The following is a 20,892-nucleotide window of genomic DNA, read 5'->3' as shown; positions in this document are numbered from 1 at the left end:
TGTAAAAGTCAAGGTGATCTCGATCAGGAGCCAGACAGACACAACGTCTTCATCAAGGTGACTAGTGACACCCCTTCCCTTCTGGGGCTCCTAATCTTTAAACAGAGCACCAGGGACATTCCAGGGCAGTGATGGGGTCAAGCCTGTTCCCATGGCGTGTGGGACAGGGACGGGGATAGAGGAAGTCTAGGAGTGGGGGCCTCCTGAAGCCCCTAGGCAGGCAGCGTTGCGAGCGGAGGCAGCCGGCGAACGGTTAGCTAATCTGTTGGTTTATAGCTGCGCTCTGTTATTCCAAGGCCAACGGTAACCTTGCCCCACCTGTGCTGTCACTTCTCGCCCTGGGTTATTTAAAGACCACTCTCCTGCAAATAGATGCCAACCAAACCCTACACTACTAGTTAATATACTGTACTGGAGTGAGTGTACTGCTGTGTGCTGCGTGCTAACATTTTTGCTAGTAAGCGGCACTGCAGTCAAACACAACACGCAGTGCAGTACAACTTTGTATTGTAGTCTACTAATGTACAGGTATAAAAGTACTGAAGTGTGCAGTGGTGTGCTACTGTATACCAAACTGTATGTTAGCATACTGAGGTTAAGTGTAAAGCCTTATAAGCAGCATTAGCAGCATTGAGAGACCCTGTCCACAGTAGAAATTGGGAGAGACCAAGGTGGCCACAAGGCCAAGGTGGCATTACCATTACCAAACAAACACCTCACCACAGCCCCACAATGGAGGACTCTTTCAGCCCAGCCAGCAACACTGTAAATATCCCCGGCCCAGCCCAGCACAGCCAGGCCCAACTCTGTCAGACCCACACTGTGGAAATAGCCCTTTGAAGCCACACCCTCCAGATCACAGGAGGCTGATGAGGGGAGGACGGCTCATAATAAATGCCGGGTCGGAGCTAATGGAACGCTGCAGCCATGACCACGAGACCGTCCTCCCCAATTAAGTTGCCACCAACCTGTGCTCCAGATCCCTATCACGGTCAGGCTCAGGGGCTCTACCTGCCTGCACATCACCTGCAGCCGCAGTAGCTTTCTATGTCGCTCTCTTTCGCGTTCTCTGTCTCTAAGAATTATTTACAGAAAGACTCTGGGAAATTAACAGTCTGTTGCATGCAGATTGAGGTCCCTTAAAAAAAATAGAAAAAAAAATAGGTTTTTGCAGTTTCACATGTGAAAATTGCATTTTAACACATGAAATCACATTTTCACATGTGAAATAGCTGTTTTCACATGTTGAGCTGTGAAACCATATTATTTAGAGTGTGAATATTTAGAGTTCACATAATATCAAAACGGCAATATTCTTGTAATGCTTTTTGTATAAAGAAATCTAAAATTACAGGTCAATTTGAGCAATTATGAATTTGGAGGATTTTGACATGGATAAATTAAATTGTGATTGATCACAACAAATCCTTTGATACACTCAATTACATTTTGAATTGTTTGACAGCCCTAGTTGACATTAAAATGTGAAATGTTACATGTGTCCGAAAACCATTTTTAGATTACATTTTTTTGTAAGGGGGAGGTAGGTTGTGAATGCTCTGTGTGTAAGGAAACCAGAGACTGTACCACCAACACATTTTTTGTTTTCCTCCGCAGGCACCAGGCATGGAATGTTACTCCAGGAGAAGGTGTGTTGTTTGTTCACGGTCGGGATTCACACAGCCTCCTCCTGAGCTTCAAATCACATGTCGAGGCACATTCCAGTCTTTTCTTGTCTTACGGCAATGAAAATTCATTATTTTATGAGATGAGAACTAAATCTATCCCGTCTCACTCACGGCTATCCCTATTGAACAGATCCATAGGTGTGTTACAGAATGCACCTCAGAGAGCTGTACAAGAAGGTGGTCTTGCAAGAGGATTTGACATGGAATACTTGGTTGGTTCAGCCGTGCAGAATAACATGTACGTGACTAAGGCTGCTGGATGGAGTCCATACTCCCATGAGGGGTATGACAGCCAAAACAGGCCCAGGATAGGAAGAGGCGAATGGGGCTGCAGAGTAGAAATGGGCAGAGGGGCCCTGACACACCGCTGGAGGAGGGGAGGAAACGCTGTGTGAAAAACAGGCTACAGCTACAGGCCAGGTCTGGGACAGGAAAAAGAACAATGGCTCCTGAATCAGACTGATGGGGGGGGCTAATACACTGTACGTTCCATAGAGAGGAGGGACAGGGAGGGGGGAATGTGGGGGTCGAGCTCTGGTATGCGATCAACCCCCTGTGTCATCCTCATTGAACACAAAAAGAGCTACTGCCCATTAACCAGCCAATACACCCAGACACAATTCTCAGTCAAAGGGATTTCAATTGAAAAGGGAGTAATATTTCAGTATCTTATTAACATAGACACGATGGTACAAAGAATGAAGTTAACCCAGACTCACGTGCATTCTCCTGGGGCATTGCAGAATCCTTGCAGCAGGTTACAGCCCTGCTTGCAGATAGCTGTGAAACAAAGACAAAAGGACTCACCCATTAATTTCTAGTATCATCAGAGCGATATCTAAACATTAGTTTCAATGTGTGTATTTTGACTCAGAAGTGTCTTGTACATGGATTGTGTCAGCCTGCTCCCCTACTCACCGGTTGTACAGTAAGGCCCCATCCAGCCCTCCAAACAGCCTCTGTTCCCAAACTGGTCACACACGTAGTGGCCATAGCCATCATTGCGTGGCCGGCACTGCTTGTTGCACTTGTTGCCATAGTAGTTCTCGTCACAGCGCACGCGGATGTTATACTCAAAGTTGGCTGTAGGACCGTTGTGTTGGATAGTCTGCCTGTCATCTCCAGGGTTGATCATTCCTTTACGGACACTCCGCTCAATTAACAGATCCTCACCTGCATCAACAAACAAAAACCAAGACATTTCTTCATCATTATATAATGGACACTTGACAATATGCATACAACTAAATAGTCAAAGAGGTAGATCAGGCTAGCTAGCCACTTATTCAATGTTAGAACCAGTATGCCTCAGTACAAGTTCTAGCAGTGTCTAAAAGCAGGAGAAAGTCATCTGAGAGAACACTGGTGTTTATCTGCTGCTGGAGATCAGAGAGGGCAAACCAAAGTCAAACACCACTCTGTTTCCAAGAGCATGAAAGAAAAAATAAGGAAAATAAACCAAACACAAATACAGGGTGTAGGGCCAGGGCTGCAGGAGTTTGATAACCAAATCCTTTTTCAGTTTTCCTGATTTGTGAAATGCTTTTTGTGGCACTCCCTCCCTCTCTCCCCTTTCTCAGGAAATCCAGCTCTGACTCCTCCGGAGCCAGGGCGGAAATAATAAGAGACGGGAACAGACGAGGAAGGGCGACATAGGAAAGGGCCTTTAGCTTTTTCTCAAGGAACAGAAACACCATGACCCAACTGGCTTAGCTGCTGCAGCCACATACACAGCCCAGGACTGAGCACTGAGGAGGGGCCAAACAACAGGCCCTCTTCCCTAGTTGGATGGTGGCCTGTTATTGGACAGGTAGCCAGGAGGAAATCTAGGCCTTTTCATTAGAAGGATTCTGTATAACCTACCTTCAGTTGTCCAGGTATTACTATTTTATTATTTCTTAAAATGTCTATCCTATTTACTATACAGTCCAGTTTACTTCCAACTGTTACCCATTATAAAGGAGTTAAAAAACACAGAAAATGTTTTACTTGCTGTCCTGATTTTCTCAATTTAACTGCGAGTTAATTTAAACTCAAGCACTCACTCTGCTCATTTCCAGCAATTAGATATAAAAATACAGACCAATCATTGTCTCTCTCAGTGCTGAAGGAGACACTCAGAGAGAGGCCGCTGTTACTAGAGAGAGCAGGCGGAGGGGTGTGTGTGGTGACTACGACACGGGCTTACATAAACAATGAGGTGGCTTCAACACTGAGCAGTTGACTAAGTCAAGAGCGACATCATTTTCTGTGCTTTCAAACAGCCACATAATTTAGTCGCGTGTGTCTAGTGGCATTGTTGTCATAAGCCAATGTCTGTTGTCAGGCTGTTTTCAGCATTCTAGACTTGGATATGGACACAACATTAGTAGTCAAGTAACATTAGATCACTCATTAACTGCCCTATCCAACCCACTGCCATATCTAACCCACTGCCCAGTCCAAACCAACCCCATGTCCCCCACTGCCCTATCCAACCCCATGTCCCCCCTGCCCTATCCAACTCCCTGCCCTCACTGCCCTATTCAACCTACTGCACCCCATGCCCTATCTAACTCCATGCCCTCCTGCCCTATACAACCCCATGCCCCCCCTGCCCTATCCAACCCCCTGCCCCTGCTGCCCTATCCAACCCCATGTCCTCCCTGCCCTATCCAACCCCCTGCCCCCACTGCCCTATCCAACCCCATGTCCCCCCTGCCCTATCCAACCCCCTGCCCCCTGCCCCCGCTACCCTATCCAAGCCCATGTCCTCCCTGCCCTATCCAACCCCCTGCCCCCACTGCCCTATCCAACCCCATGCCCCCACTGCCCTATCCAACCCCATGTCCCCCACTGCCCTATCCAACCCCATGTCCCCCCTGCCCTATCCAACCCCATGTCCCCCCTGCCCTATCCAACCCCATGCTCCCACTGCCCTATACAACCCCATGTCCCCCCTGCCCTATCCAACCCCATGCCCCCACTGCCCTATCCAACCCCATGTCCCCCCTGCCCTATCCAACCCACTGCCCAGTCCAACCCACTGCCCTATCTAACCCACTGCCCTATCTAACCCACTGCCATGTCCAACCCCATCCAACCCATTGCTCAGGTCTACATATTAATAGAAGCTGTTCCAAACCAATACAGTGCTCACTCAGCTCACAGCAACTGTGCGGGCTACATTAGCAACAGTCCAAGCTGCCTGCCCTGTCAGTGTATCCAGGCTTACTCAGCAGCATAAATGCCAGACTGCCTGTCCTATCAGTGTGTCCAGGATTACTCAGCAGCAGTCCAGAGCCGCCCTGTAATAGGCTGCCTGTCATTGTGTCAAGGCTATACTGTACCAGGAGCCAACCTGGACTCAGGGGTAGACGTAACATAGCAAAGGTAAATCCAGTACATTTCAATTAGTATGATATGTTACATTTCGTATGGAATGCATTAATTTGTGGATGTCCATCATTCATTTCGTACAATATGTTACGAATTACAATTCGTATGATATGTTACGAATAGCAGTGGGTACGATATGTTACAAATTGCAATTCTTACAATATGTTACAAATTTGCAAAACTTATGATATGTTACGAATTCCAATTTGGTGTGGCTAACTTTAGCTAGGTAGCTAACACAAACGTTAGCCAGGCTAGGAGTTAGGGTTAGGGGTTAGGGTTAAGGTTAGGAGTTAGACAAAATTGTTACGTTTACAGTTAGGAGAAGGGCTAGCTAACATGCTAAGTAGTTGCAAAGTTGCTTATTAGCTTAAATGCTGAAGTTGTCCGTGAGGAGATTCGAACACGCAACCTTCGGTCACGTTATACGTCAACCCATCCATCCTGACCAACCACCCTACTTTTGTTTTTGCCTTAAGTAACTTTGTCTTATGTAACCATAGCAAAAGTGACATATCATGCAATTTGAGTGTCCTGGATTTACATGTACTATGTTACATCTAGTCTATGAGACCAGGCTGAAGCAGCAGTTCAGGCTGTCCTGTCAGAGTGTCCAGGCTGGGATATTGAAATGAAATGCAGTAGCACAGCAACTGCTGGGACAGTAATTAGCAGACAGACATCAGTGGAAAGAAAAAAGGGCTGTAGTCCATAATGAATGGCTTAACTAGGTGATGTGCTCACAGGCTTTATATAGAGACATGGACATGGAGCACAAACAGTCTCCCAGTGAGTCAGTCCCTCAGGCCAGCCGGGTGGGAACTAACCTCACCATGCTAACTATCACACTGGCAATATGAACGGCCAGGCAGCTTGGTGCATAGGAATGTACAGCATCCCAGAGAATGACTGTGTAGATCAACAGGTTAAACATGTGTTATAAATCCTTGTGACTTTTAGAGGGACAGAGGTTTGGTACTATCACTTACCACCACTAAAAGTTAGCCAAGTTGAAAGTGGAGGGGTTACAGCTGACAGACTGACCTGAGATGGGGTCAAACACTGAGACAGAGAGGTGAGCTATACAGTGGCAAGAAATACATCATTTAAACATTCACAGTGTAGGCTGGAAAAAGTATGGGAACCCCTAGCTAATGAATTCTCCAAAAGCTAACTGGAGTCCAATCAATGAGATGAGATTTGAGATGTTGGTTAGAGCTGCCCTGCCCTATAAAAAACACTCACAGAATTTGAGTTTTCTATTCACAAGAAGCATTGCCTGATGTGAACCATGCCTCAAACAAAAGAGATCTCAGAAGAATTGTTGACTTGCATAAAGCTGGAAAGGGTTACAAAGGTATCTTTGAAATCCTTGATGTTCATCAGTCCACGGTAAGACCAATTGTCTATAAATGTAGAAAGTTCAGCATTGTTGTTACTCTCCCTAGGAGTGGTCGTCCTGCAAAGATGACTGCAAGAGCACAGCGCAGAATCCTCAATGAGGTTAAGAAGAATCTTTGAGTGTCAGCTAAAGACTTACAGAAATCTCTGGAACATGCTAACATCTCTGTTGACGAGTCTACAATAGATAAAACAATAAACAAGAATGGTTTATTGGACGGGAGGACAGCACGGAAGAAGCCACTGCTGTCCAAAAAAACATTGCTGTACGTCTGAAGTTCGCAAAAGAGCACATGGATGTTCCACAGCGCTACTGGCTAAATATTCTGTGGACAGATTAAACTACAGTTGAGTTGTTTGGAAGGAACACTATGTGCAGAGAAAAAAAGGCACAGCACGCCAACATCAAAACATCATCCCAGCTGTAAAGTATGGTGGAGGAAGCATCATGGTTTGGGGCTGCTTTGCTGCCTCGGCCTGGACACCTTGCTATCATCAACGGAAAAATGAATTCCCAAGTTTATCAAGACATTTTGCAGGAGAATGTAAGGCTCTCTGTCCGCCAATTGAAGCACAACAGAAGTTGGGTGATGCAACAGGACAACGACCAGAAACACAGAAGTAAATCAACAAAAGAATGGCTTCAACAGAAGAAAATACGCCTTCTTAAGTGGCCCAGTCAGAGTCCTGACCTAAACCAGATTTGAGAAGCTGTGGCATGACCTTGAGAGCGGTTCACACCAGACATCCCAAGAATATTGCTGAACTGAAACAGTTTTGTAAAGACCGTTGTGCAGCTCTGATCCGCAACTACAGAAAACGTTTGGTTGAGGTTAGTGCTGCCAAAGGAGGGTCAACAAGTTCTAAATCCAAGGGTTCACATACTTTTTCCACCCTGCACTGTGAATGTTTACACGGTGTGTTCAATAAAGACATGAACACGTCTAATTGTTTGTGTGTTATTAGTTTAAGCAGACTGTTTTTCTATTGTTGTGACTTAGATGAAGATCAGATCAAATGTTATGACCAATTTATGCAGAAATCCAGGTAATTCCAAAGGGTTCACATACTTTTTCTTGCCACTGTAGTTGTATGGGTCTGTTTGCTGTGGTTGGTATATGGCAGCTCAACTTGACAGTCCATTTCAATCATCTGGAATCTGGGCTTTGTATTAGGGACTTTTCTTCCTCTTGTGCTGCTAAGAAGCTGCTTTGTGTGTAGCTGCATTGTTCCTGGGAATATATAGAGCTGACTCTCTAAGAGTTATGCAGCAGTGAAAACAGGACAGCTTGTTATAGAAGCTTGGATTGGTGTGTATCGCCTGTTCACCGGAGAGAAAAACACAACAACCTTGTCAGGTTAGGTCAGCCATTGATCTCGCCTGAGGTTCAATGTTGCCCTAAATCTAACACACTTGACTTGAGTGATATAGATTACATTCCACATTCCACAATGAACCTTTCTTCCTCTGGGCAGAGCATCCAAAACAAAGACAAACAGGACTGAAATGAGAGAAGCAAGTAAAAACAGGATACAGCTGTGTTCCAAATAGCAGTGACTAGGCACCCCGCGTCCAAACTGGGCCTGACGCGGAAGGAGCTCCCTGTTCCCCCTTGAGACAATTAGTCACCTTTAATGAAGCTCTTCAAACAGAGACACACATCTTCACAAGCCCCATGCCTGCAGTGACTAAGGCTGAGAATTGCTGGGTACCTCACGATATTATCACGATACTTCGGTGCTGATTCGATATGTATTGAGATTCTCACAATTCTCCCAATTCTTTTTGTATCGCTATTCAATACTGCAATTTTATTGCGATTTGATGTTCCAAACATGCTCACGATACGGTATGTCTGCTTGTTATGGATGGGCGCGGCTGGTGGTGAAGTCAGGTGCAGGAGAGCAGAGAGTTGTGAACAGGCGCACACTTTATTTAGCAGGAGAAAATAACAGTAGGACGCAACTGCGTCAAAAACCTCCAACCAAAAATGGCAAAAGTGTAAATGCGCCAAAATAGACACAACTATAATAAAGTTAACAAAGTAACAATCTTCGTGTAAACAATAAACACGGAACAAACCAGCGTAACACAAAACAATCCTACACAAAGACATGATGGGGAACAGAGGAATAAATACATATGATAATTGGGGAATGAAAACCAGGTGTGCAGGGAACAAGACAATACAAATGGATACATGAAAAATGGAGCGGCGATGGCTAGAAAGCCGGTGACGTCGACCGCCGAATGCAGCCCGAACAAGGAGAGGAGCTGACTTTGGCGGAAGTCGTGAGACTAGAAGAGAGAGACTAGAAAAAGCATGAGAAAATTAGTTTTAATCAGTCATGGAAATAAAAGTGTTGAAACCATTTTGGTTCGCTATTTAAAAGAAGATTGAGGCCAAGCTACAGGATGAAAAATACCAGAGTTTTGGCGCAGGTACAGCCGACTTGCTCATTTTTTGAAATATATTTTTTTCAAATCGATACTTGCGGTTAAAGTATCGATATAATATTGTCCAAAATAATTTTGCGATATGTAACTGTATAGATTTTCTTTCCTCAATCACTACAGCTACTAATGAGAGAGGAAAGGTCCTTAGTCTAAATTAGAGTAGATCATCGCATAAATCACGCAGTTCTCCTTTTTGACATCACCTGTAACCTTGGTTCTGAGATGCTGCCATGGACCTCCTCATCTTTTTATGTCAAAGTAAATACCCCTGTCACTTCTAAATAAACACTAAACACATCCTTCTCCCCTCACCTAATGACTTATTTGATGGGAGACACTGAGGCCTGGCCGGCTCTCCTTTCATGTGGTAGTGAATACCTGGAAAAGTGAAGTGTACTGTACATACCACTGCTGCTGTGTGTTCCATTGTCCCAGTCCCACGCTTCCACAATCAAAGTGTACGCCCGCTGGAAGAGAGACACAGGCGGGATCATTAGGGGGTTGTAGGAATTCATACTCCCCAGTCCCACTCACTGACAGACATACACACACAAACAGAATGTGGAATGCATTACACAAGGAACACATGATGATAACACACACACACCAGAAAAGTCTGGTGGAGGAGCTATAGGAGGATGGGCTCATTGCAAGAGCTGGAATAGAATCAATGGAATAGTACCAAACCTATCAAACCCATGGAAACAACGTGTTTGACTCCGTTTCATTTATTCCATTCCAGCCATTACAATGAGCTTGTCCTCCTATAGCTCTTCCCACCAGCCTCCTCTGACACACACACACACACACACACACACACACACACACACACACACACACACACACACACACACACACACACACACACACACACACACACACACACACCGTTTGTGAGTGAATATGGATGCTGCTGGTGAGAAAATAGCTCTTGGTTCCCACACTGCTGTCACTGATTAGCTGGATATAAGCCTGAGGGTAGTTAACAACTACTACTGTAGGGATAACAAATTAAAGTTGAACCACCAGCAGCTCAAGTCTCGCTGCTGTACTTGCTGTACAGTGATATCACTTCCCTGAAGTGGCACACACATACTGAAACAATACAAAATCTAACAGCAGCAGGTTTCTTAAACTGAAACTCCTGGGGAGTTATTTGGGTACCAGTACACCAAAGCCAGAAAGGAGCTGGCTTTCTGTCAGGTGATTGTGGCCAGTACAGCCCATTCCACCAGAAGAAGGTCGGAGAGGTAGATTACACAGTACTGGTCAGGTTAGAGAGAAGGGGTGAAAAAGGAGCTAAACATTTCTGTAATTTTGATTCTTGGATGCTCAAAGCTGTTGGAGGAAACTGTATATTTCACAAATATGACTTCTAATAATGCTAAACTGCTGAGTATATGGAAGGCAGAGAAGTCTTGTTCTTTGATCTCCCGTCCCCCAGTAGTGACTTATACCACAGTCCCCCTTTATCACTTCCAGTCTCTTTAAACACACCCTGTATGTCACTGAAGTCTGCATTAATCTAGCTAGTATGGCCTCCCTCCAGATTGATCCGAAAACACATGCCACTAACTCTGGCCCTTTCCGAATGCAAATAATGAACTCTTTAAAGGTCCAAGGACATACAGACGGCTTTATCTTCACCTTCCCCCAAATGTAAACCTTCCATTGCATCATCAGCTGTCCCAGTAATGGGCCCTCAGTCAGTCCCCCAGGAGAGATAGGAGGAGGAGACACATTCTGACCACAGACGTCTCTTTTACACTGCCACAGATAACTCAAAGATCCAGACCTGAGCCACCTAAACCAGTTCATCACCAGTGTGTGATGTAATACTCCATCTACTTTTATCACATCTACAATACATATTTTTACATCACACAATGAGCATTCTTCATGAAAAGCTCAGTGGAGGGCATGGCACAGTGAGAGGCTGCCTCCCTGCCCCTCTGCTGTCCTCCCGTGTCTCCCCACTACGACTGGCCTTTGACTGACAAATCAGACTACTGCCTCCCATTCTCCTTCCTGGCTATGATTTATGAGGCTGGGGAACCCAAGGCGTCATCTATGATATGGAGTGATAATAAAAGTGTGATATCTTATTCAATCTTCCTTAAATCTTAAATGTCTCAATGACTGGCTTCCAACCAGCCAGTAGTCTCTCTGGGCTCTGACTCATTGGTGGGCTTCCTGTGTGTATGTGTCATTGAGGAGAGACTGGAGGCTGTTCAATTAATGAATTACTGTACCCCTTCCATCGCCTGTGTCCCAACCCACTACAGATACAGTAGTACTGCTTTAACTAGGGGTCTTCTACATTAAAATCAAGAAGATGACTCAACTCAGCATTATCTTTTAAAGTCCCAGTGCAGTCAAAAATGTGATTTCCCTATGTTTTATATACACTGAGTGTACAAAATATTAGGAACACCTTCCTAATATTCAATTGCACCCCCTTTTGCCCTCAGAACAGCTTCAATTCTTTGTGGTATGGACTACAAGCTGTCGAAAGCGTTCCACGGGGATGCTGGCCCATGTTGACTCCAATGCTTCCCACAGTTGTGTGAAGTTGGTTGGATGTCCTTTGGTTGGTGAACCATTCTTGATACACACAGGAAAATGTTGAGCATGAAAAACCCAGCAGTGTTACAGTTCTTGACACACTCAAACCAGTGCACCTGGTACCTACTACCATACCCCGTTCAAAGGCACTTAAATATTTTGTCTTGCCCATTCACCTTCTGAATGTACATATACATAATCCATGTTTCAATTGTCTCAAGGCTTAAAAATCCTTCTTTAACCTGTCTCCTCCCCTTCATCTACACTGATTCAAGTGGATTTAACAGATGACATCAATAAGGGATCATAGCTTTCAACTGGATTCACCTGGTCAGTCTATGTCATGGAATTATTTTTTATTTATTTAACTAGGCAAGTCAGTTAAGAACATATTCTTATTTACAATGACGGCTTACACCGGCCAAACGCGGACGACGCTGGGCCAATTGAGCGCCGACCTATGGGACTCCCAATCACGGCCAGATGTAATACAGCCTGATACAGGAAAGAGCAGTTGTTCCTAATGGTTTGTAAACTTAGTATATATTTTCACACTATGAGGTTGGAATAAAACTGTGAAGTTGGGAAAATGATGATAATGCCCTTTTAGTTTAAGAGCTGTTTTAAAAGACTGCCTGAAATTTCAGCCTGTTAAGGTGGGATGGAGCTTTGGCCTAAATGAGTTAATAGAGCAATAAGAAAGGGTTCCAAACCTTTCTGAAAACAACAGCAAATGTTCAGTTTTCCCCTCTTCACTCAGACCACTTTCAAATAGTCCTAGCAAAAGTATTGCTTGAGAAACTGCCCTTTGTTTATTTTTTACCCTTTTAATTGAAAACAATCACAGTAGGGTACTTAATTGTTGCTCATAAATGATTTGATATTGAGATAAAAACCGCTGCATTGGACCTTTAACACTAATAGCAATAGGGTCTCACAGAAAGAACGCCTGACATCATTCTAACACCCAATTAACAACTTTAGTAAAATTGAGATGAGAGGGGGAAAAACAGCAACACCTGTCATCTCACACCTGTTAGGATATTGAAAGGAATAAAACATGTAGGTCCCAGTAGGGTACAGTGAGGCTGGATAATTTAGCACGTTATTAACAGAAAAGCCCCACTCTAAATAAGGGATCTCCTACACAGCATCCTCATTCTACAAATAAAATCAAAACAAATAAAATTAAAATATGCTAAATGACCCAGTATATTTTTATTAGCCAAGCTGTTGAAACTATTTCTCAGGGTTTCCTTCAGTCACATAAATTAGCTTTCCACATGGTACAGTAGGTCTTCCGTTAACTTTTCCAATTTAGTAACAGGGGAAAAAATAGGTTTTTTATCCTCAAGTGGTTAACACTTTTCATGATTAACATCTCAGATTATTCTGACACCAAGATCACAAGCAATGACAACTTTTGGAGAATGGCAGCATGCTCAAATTCTACATATATTCACCAAGTAGTGAGCGCCCTTGACGATATCCTGGTAAAGACAGCCTGACACACCCTCTGCCATCCCTCTCTATAGAGCAGCATTGTCTTTAGTTTTCCCAGGACATCAATGCAGCCATAAATCAGCCTCCTCTGCCAACAGCCCATCACTTCAGACAGGAAACCCAACACCATCTTCTTCCTCCATCCCTCCACTTGTTTTTATAACACCATAAATGCAGATAAAAGCGTAGGTATAAACTCATTCTTTGGCCTGAAAGGCTCAGTGACAAAAGGGAAGCCTCCTGTTCTCCAAGGGCTTGGAAAACTGATAACCCAGGCTGGGAAAACCCCAATCACTCAGCACAGCAGAGCAAAACTCAGCTGGGTTTAAAACCCCAATCACTCAGCACAGCAGAGCAAACTCAGCTGGGTTTAAGACCCCAATCACTCAGCACAGCAGAGCAAACTCAGCTGGGTTTAAAACCCCAATCACTCAGCACAGCAGAGCAAACTCAGCTGGGTTTAAAACCCCAATCACTCAGCACAGCAGAGCAAACTCAGCTGAGTTTAAGACCCCAATCACTCAGCACAGCAGAGCAAACTCAGCTGGGTTTAAAACCCCAATCACTCAGCACAGCAGAGCAAACTCAGCTGGGTTTAAAACCCCAATCACTCAGCACAGCAGAGCAAACTCAGCTGGGTTTAAAACCCCAATCACTCAGCACAGCAGAGCAAACTCAGCTGGGTTTAAGACCCCAATCACTCAGCACAGCAGAGCAAACTCAGCTGGGTTTAAGACCCCAATCACTCAGCACAGCAGAGCAAACTCAGCTGGGTTTAAGACCCCAATCACATTGGAATCACTATCAAACCATGTATTCTTACATGTATTGATGTGCACCCACTGGACTGGCAAATTGTGAGGCTCTCAAGCTATTTTTTATTTTTATTTCACCTTTATTTAACCAGGTAGGCCATTTGAGAACAAGTTCTCATTTACAACTGCGACATGGCCAAGAAAAAGGCACAGCAATGCGACAAAAAAAACAACACAGAGTTACACATAATAAACAAATGTATAGTCAATAACACAATAAAAAATCTTTAGAAAATAAGCACACACATACACAAACGGCCTGATAACTGCTGGATGATAAATTGGAGTTAAATCCTGACTTTACAGAGGTTCCCTGCAACAACAAGGATTGAGTAACTAGGCTACCAACAATTGAGAAACCCTGATGTGGATGAACCCTCACCCCCTTCACCCCAGAGGAGAGAGCAGTGTTACAACAGCATTCCTGAGTTCCTGTGACACACAGACACGCTCACTGAACCACTCAACTGGGTCATTCCACCAATTCAATGCCTTTTGAGAAGTGGAACTTGGTAAAGTGTTTACATTCTGTCATAAAGAGCACATGTTCAACTTCATAAAAAACATGTTTTCCCATTTCATAAAGAAATGTACATACAAAGTAGTAAGTGCCTATCAAGTGCCAAATAAAGTAACATGGTTGACAATTTCATCTTAAATCAGCCATAAATCCCCTTGTGACAGGAGGAATGGAAGCTAGCTGTGTGCAACAGGGAGTGAAATTGTTCAAACATGTCTATCCTGTCTGTATAGGGTAAGAGGGTTGACGTGTTATGCTTGACCCACTCAGTTTTCAACCACAAAACACCAGAAAATGGCCAAAAAGAGTAGAATCAGCTCACCTGCTTTTACACTATGATTTGACTATTAGATGTTCAATGTTTCTTTTGTAAAAAAAATACTTAAAAATGAATAGTTTCACCATATTAAAACGAGAATTCAATTCACGTAACAGGGTTGACTTTAAAATGAGGGACAGATATAAATTAATAACTAATCAAATGAAATAAATAATAATCTTCAGAAATAACTTTATCAAAGCAACAAAATAACCAGGGCTTTACAATGATGGTGAAACTTGGAGAAATGTTGGGGTTAAGTGGGTTAAAATCTTCCTAGAGGTGACCCAGGGCTGACGGAGGGATAAGTCAAAATGCTGAATTGCAGCACTTTAGCAAGTCTTTATTCCCATGAAAAATCTGATTTATTGAATTCGCCATATGGTCTAAATTAAAGGGCACTTCATTTAATATGACAGGCTTTTAAAATGCAATATTGGTGCACAATTTGTACTTAAAATATCAAAGGGATGCAAAAGATATTAATTTCTTGGAATTATGACCTGACCATTTCACGATCAAAAATACAACCTGATGACAAATTATCATAATATTTCACCACCAAAGTATAAGACAGACATGCATACAAAATGCCAATACAATGCTGTTACAGTGGGCATCTGCTGAGGTATTGGGATAGAGAGATGTGGTGTGTAAAGGGAGGTCTCAGTTAATGATATACATAAAGTCTAGGATTTAATTAGCCCTGAACACAAAGCAGCAGAGGGAGGAAGGGAGGGAGGGAGAAAGGGAGGCTTTGCTGTAGTCCTCCTGGCCTGGTGGGCTGGCTGGCTCCAGCAGAGCTCCATCAGCCATGTGAACAGGTACTGGGGACAAGTGGAAATGAAACTTACTGGCTGTGTAATAACATGCTTTAATCACAGCTGCACTGAGCTCAGCAGCACCTGGTTGCAACACATGCATTTCATTAGCATGTATCACACACAGGCACACGCAAACGGATGCAAAAGTACATACACACAAACACACGGAAGGGGAAGCAAGCACACACACCCAAGCACACATACACGCACGCACACACACACGAAAACAGGCACGCATGCACACACATCCACACACATCCACAGAATAAAACACACAAACAAATAAGAAATTAATCAATCTGCTATCCCTTATCCCAACCTCATAAGAGTGTCTCCAAAACATTAAACATGCAGCCAGTAATCAGATATTTTACACGGCTGGGCTACAGGCAAAATCAGGTAATCTAAAGTGGAACCAGAGGAAGTCACTCGAGTCGGGTCATGGCGGCAGCAGAAAGATGAGCAGGCCTTTCCTGACCACAATTAAAGGAGCACAGGGCTTTAAACAACACTATCCCTCACCTTTCCTTACCTCACACTCACGTAATGTAGCCCTGCTTCTCCCATCTAGAGAAGCGCTACCAATGCTTTAAGGCTTATTAAAGTGACCAAGAGACAGAGAGGAGGGGTAGGAGGCAGGGACAAAGGATGAGATGTTGTGAAGCACATCAACCCAACAACAACACCCCAATACTGTATGGCCTCTGACTGACATCAGCCCTCTGACGAGATTCGCTTCAGCCATCATGGTCATTCAAACTAAACCCTATCACAAGGATAGGAACCCTATCACAAGGATAGGAACCCTATCACAAGGATAGGAACCCTATCACAAGGATAGGAACCCTATCACAAGAAGTGACTTTGTTGACAGGGCTAGTATCGTATAACCGTTTAACCGACGGTTGTGGATAAAGATCATCGAGAAAATACAATTTCAAAAATTTAATTATAATCATTTAGGGGGTGGAATGAACCGCTGACTGAATACAGGACGGCCAGGCATTCGTGCGGTTGAGATCATTTGTGCGGTAACATGGACTTTTAACAACGGGATGAAACTTTCTGGCTCCTTGCTGAAACAAGCAAGGTGTTGTAGCATACCAGTCTTCGGTTGACTAGGCAACGCCCCCCAGAAAGCAGCAGCAGTATTTTTGGTAATGTTAGTTGAATCAATAAATCACATCACATATTGATGGCTACACTTCCTGATTTTACTTCCTGCTTTTACTTCCTGCTTTGCTCCTATAGGTACACTCGCAATGGCCACCAGTACACCCATTATGCCATCATTGACTTGAATGGGGACGCCCTTTCTATTCATTCTATTTCTATGGCAGCATATGCAGGCTGGCCAATTACCCTCTTCCACAATCCCATAACAGTCACAGCCCCACTTGTTGATTCCACTTGAATTGTACTTAGAAAACGAGACATTTTATCCAAATAGTATACAACTAAGCATCAGGATCAGTACTAACAGACCAGAGACGTTATGCACCTCTGTATCATCATCCTTGCCAAACTAGGGTATCTCACTTTGAGTTCAGTGATATTTTCCATCGTCAGTGTCATGTTATTACGCATGAGTTATGCACCCCTTTACAACATGATAGTTAACCAGACAGAAAGGAAAAGAACATCCTTGGTCCAAGACGAAGTTCTACCTCTGTAGCGCCCAAGCACAGCCTGGTTAAAGCTGACAGAGTCACACAGGGAAAGGAAAAATATGGCCAGGGTTAGAGGGGCACGGAAACAACCACAAAAATGGTGAGTAACATATGAATTACTCCCATGGGGGGATGGAAGGACAGACTGCCTCTAAATATACCACGAATAAGAGAATAAGGAGGAGCAGGGAGCAAATTAAATTGATGTTTTTCTTGTGGAGTCAAACACGGAGTCTTAAGTGACTGAGCCAGGTCCTAAAAATATCTCTCCCTCATGAGTCGTGACTGAATTCTCACAGAGGAAAGAGAAGAGGCAGCCTTTCTCTCTTTATCGGCACCCCTCCCCCTCCATTTCATGAGAAAGATTTCACTAAAAACACACACAGGGTGAGAGGTTAACCATGAGGAAATTATCGAGTGGCAGAAAAAAGGCCTTTTTCTCTTTAAATCATGTCAGCAGCTAATGACCCAGACTTTCTGACCATACTGTCATAGGCTACAAGACATGCCTTGATAATATGAACTCTATTAAGGTTATCAGTCAACAACATACCAGTATGCTGTATATGTTGTTTACTACAGAGGTCTGTAATTTGCTTTGAAAGCAAACTGGGAAGCTTTTCTTTTTCATGTAAAAATACATGTGGAAAGAGGGGGTATACTAAGACTATTAGGGGTCTCCTAGCAACTGACAGCAAGCATCAAATCAAATTTAAACTGCAGCTGTCATGTAGTGTTAGGAGTGTGAGGTTGCTGGCCAGCTTAGCACACCCTGATGGTTTCAGGCCCAACACTAAAAGTACACAACACAAGACATGCTGCCACACTAAACCAACAGTTACAGTTATTAATGGGAGAAAACATTATTTACCGTCTTCTGGACTTTTAAAAACAATTTCGAGATCAATGTCTGGACATTGAAAAGCACGTCCAGTAATATGCCCTTGACCGGCCCAACACAACAATGGAAAACTTGAAAGGGTTATCCCGGCACTACAATCCTCTCTTTTGTCCTGTCTACATTGAGGATAATACTGACCCGACTCAGTGAATCTGAGAGGCCAGAGGTAGAGGCATCCCCTAGCACAGATCTATAGGCATCTTCTAGAATCTTCACTTGTTTGAGTATAGTGGTGACACCGATATCCACTCCCTATGTCACACACAACTTAGTGGTAACCGTATCTGCCCAGGGCCCAAGTTACTACTTCCATCTTTCCCTCCCCTGACAGCTGACCACAAGGACTGATGAATGGATAGGTCACACAGCCAACCAACCACACAACAATCCTCACATTTCTAGTCCAAAATGTGCAGAGGGATGTTGTTCATGGGGAGAGATATTTGTTCAATATCACTCTTGATGACTTGCGAGCTTTCATGTCTATGTGCTGGACTGTAGGCCTATCTTTGTTTGGTAGAAGCAGCCAAATATAGGAATTGCAGATTATTACTATGTTACTATGATGATGCAAAAATGAATGATTGCAACCACCATGTGCACAATTGTACTGTGTCAGCAATTTCGATTTTCAGACCTTAGGAGAAAGGCACATTAGCCAGTGATGTATGGAATCAAAGCAAAAGCAAATGTAATGCATGTAATTTGAAAAGTTACGAGTAAAAGTGTATGTGTTCTTGACATTTGTGCTGTGTAAAATAGGCACACAAAAAAATGAGTTTTTGTGGAATGCACTAAGCCAGATACCATGTATACCATGAGAGAACATTTTATACGTTATTATGTACAGACAAGTCTCATAAACTGAGGTGCTCTCCAAAGTTGCCAAGTGGCCACTGGAAATGAAGATGGCACACTCACAACCTCCTTCGGTTTGGACTTGACTAGTGACTATATTTGACTATTCATGAGTAAATGAATAAAAGCAGGACATATGCAGTGGATCAACAGATGTAATCATGACGTATCGTCAACTTACCGGCCAAGCGAACTGGAATGGGATGACAATCTTTCCACCATCGTTGTTTCGGTTTTGGTTGTTTTTGGTGCTCTTAAATTGAAAAGTATTCCCACCGATAACGTTAGTAGATCCAGTTCCATAGATGCACAAGCCTGTGGTCGTGACCTCCGTTTGGTATTCCTTTAGACACACTCTGAAGTACGTATCACACTCATCCCTGCTACAGTGGAGATCCTGCGCGTTCCTTTCTCCGTCGCAGCAGTCCCCGTCCGACAACTGTCCGTTAGCGTTCTGTACAGCAATCAACTGCAGCTCAAAATAGCCCGAAGACTGGGACACCTATGAATAACATTTGAATATAAAATAAATACATGATGCGCGTATCATTTTTAAGTAGGCTACAGAAGGTTACGCATGTTGCACACCTGAACTTTTATTTTTTTCAAAACGTTTAGATGTTTCAGTCTGAATACTTTTCTATACATCATTTTAAGTGATGTTAGTGGTGTTAGACCTACGTGCACATTATATTTATAGTAATTGGAGAGGTTTTGGGCAATTGTTTGTTTTTAATTGAGAATTATTTGATATGATTAATGCTTCTTTATACAACAAATGTATTTTTTTTAAACATCCGATGTTTACCCACGGAAATAGATACCTAGATTAGCCTATAACACAGGCATGTAAGAACACACTGTCTATACATTGCGCTGATTGCCTTGATCCAGGACAAGAAGAATGCAAAACGAATTCATCCATAGGGAAGCTCCAAAGTAGAATTCCAAGATCACATGATTTAACTACGTAATTTCATTAGGAATGAAATTCTAAACATTTAATTCACAAACTGAATGAGACCTCGTTGTGTACATGATACACTCGCGCAACTGCGGATCAATTCGTTTGATCTGTCAATATAAAAAGAAAAAAGTTCTCACCTTAGTCCACACCATCAGGAGAAGACACACTATTGAGAGACACTTCGAAATCCCCATACAATTCCACATGTCTCCGTTTGATTAGTGTATGCTACCATTAGGAAAATGTCTTTGTTTCTAAGAATCTGCAGTTGACCGGTGATTGTATCCTCTTCTCCTGGCATGCACAATGAGAAAGCGTCTATCCCCCTACTATCTCTCCGAATGAAGCAGAAACATAAGATGCGTACTACTAGGGACAGCCGAGGCAGCGCACTGCTGGTCCAGACCAGAAACACGGTCGAATCACTCAACAGCAAGGCAAGCGATAGGTTTCACTCATGGTTTCACTGTTGAAGCCAAGCCCGGGTATGGCTCTTTGATTGACAGCTAAACAAACCATTTGCAAACTCTTGGCTCAAACAGTTGAGGAACCACCACGAGGGAACCATAGAGGCGGGGGGCGGAGTGCCATGCAAATTACGGCTGACTTTGGTACGTTTATGATCAGAAAATATAGTTTGTCTTAACATATATTTGTATGTTTTTCCTTTTCAAGATCAGTCCACAGTTTTATACCTGACTATTTCTTACAAACAATGCTTGCTTATGTTACTACAGAATAAAGCCTGAAGTTACGGTGCAATGGATGATTGTTGCAAAAATAGACTGGCATGATATGTGGCTTGAATCAATTGTCAGTATTTACAATTACAAGACATTGATGTCCAAAGTATGTGGAGAGTGGTCCAAGATACAGGTACAGGACACCTGAGAAGGCATCTTCTCTTACATGTAAGTAGAGAAACACATATCTATCAGCCCCCTCTACTGTTTATGTTGCAGGACCACTGGGTTTAGCTCTATACCCACAATTAATTCATATTCTTTATTATGTCTTATTAGGAG

The 20,892-nt window shown here is 43.3% G+C and overlaps 1 protein-coding gene across 3 annotated transcripts in view; it reads right to left on the bottom strand.

Moving 5' to 3' along the window:
* The window catches only part of LOC115162230 (protein jagged-2), a 32,648-nt gene extending 12,258 nt beyond the window's left edge, over positions 1-20,390 (bottom strand). For 2 of the 3 annotated variants that reach the window (XM_029713344.1, XM_029713346.1), the window contains exons 1-5: positions 20,005-20,390; positions 19,082-19,402; positions 9,332-9,392; positions 2,607-2,861; positions 2,408-2,468 (exon numbers count right to left, since the gene is read on the bottom strand). In XM_029713344.1, the coding sequence (XP_029569204.1) occupies positions 2,408-2,468; positions 2,607-2,861; positions 9,332-9,392; positions 19,082-19,402; positions 20,005-20,073 (767 nt within the window). In that variant the 5' untranslated portion in view covers positions 20,074-20,390. Of the gene's footprint in view, positions 1-2,407; positions 2,469-2,606; positions 2,862-6,055; positions 6,215-9,331; positions 9,393-19,081; positions 19,403-20,004 lie in introns of those variants that run through there. The other variant, XM_029713347.1, reaches the window with a different exon arrangement.
* Positions 20,391-20,892: the final 502 nt, after the last annotated feature.

Source organism: Salmo trutta, chromosome 25 (genome assembly GCF_901001165.1).
Source record: "Salmo trutta chromosome 25, fSalTru1.1, whole genome shotgun sequence".
Classification (NCBI taxonomy): domain Eukaryota; kingdom Metazoa; phylum Chordata; class Actinopteri; order Salmoniformes; family Salmonidae; genus Salmo; species Salmo trutta.
Note: the sequence above shows the minus strand (reverse complement) of the source record. Positions and strands in the feature narration are given on the sequence as shown.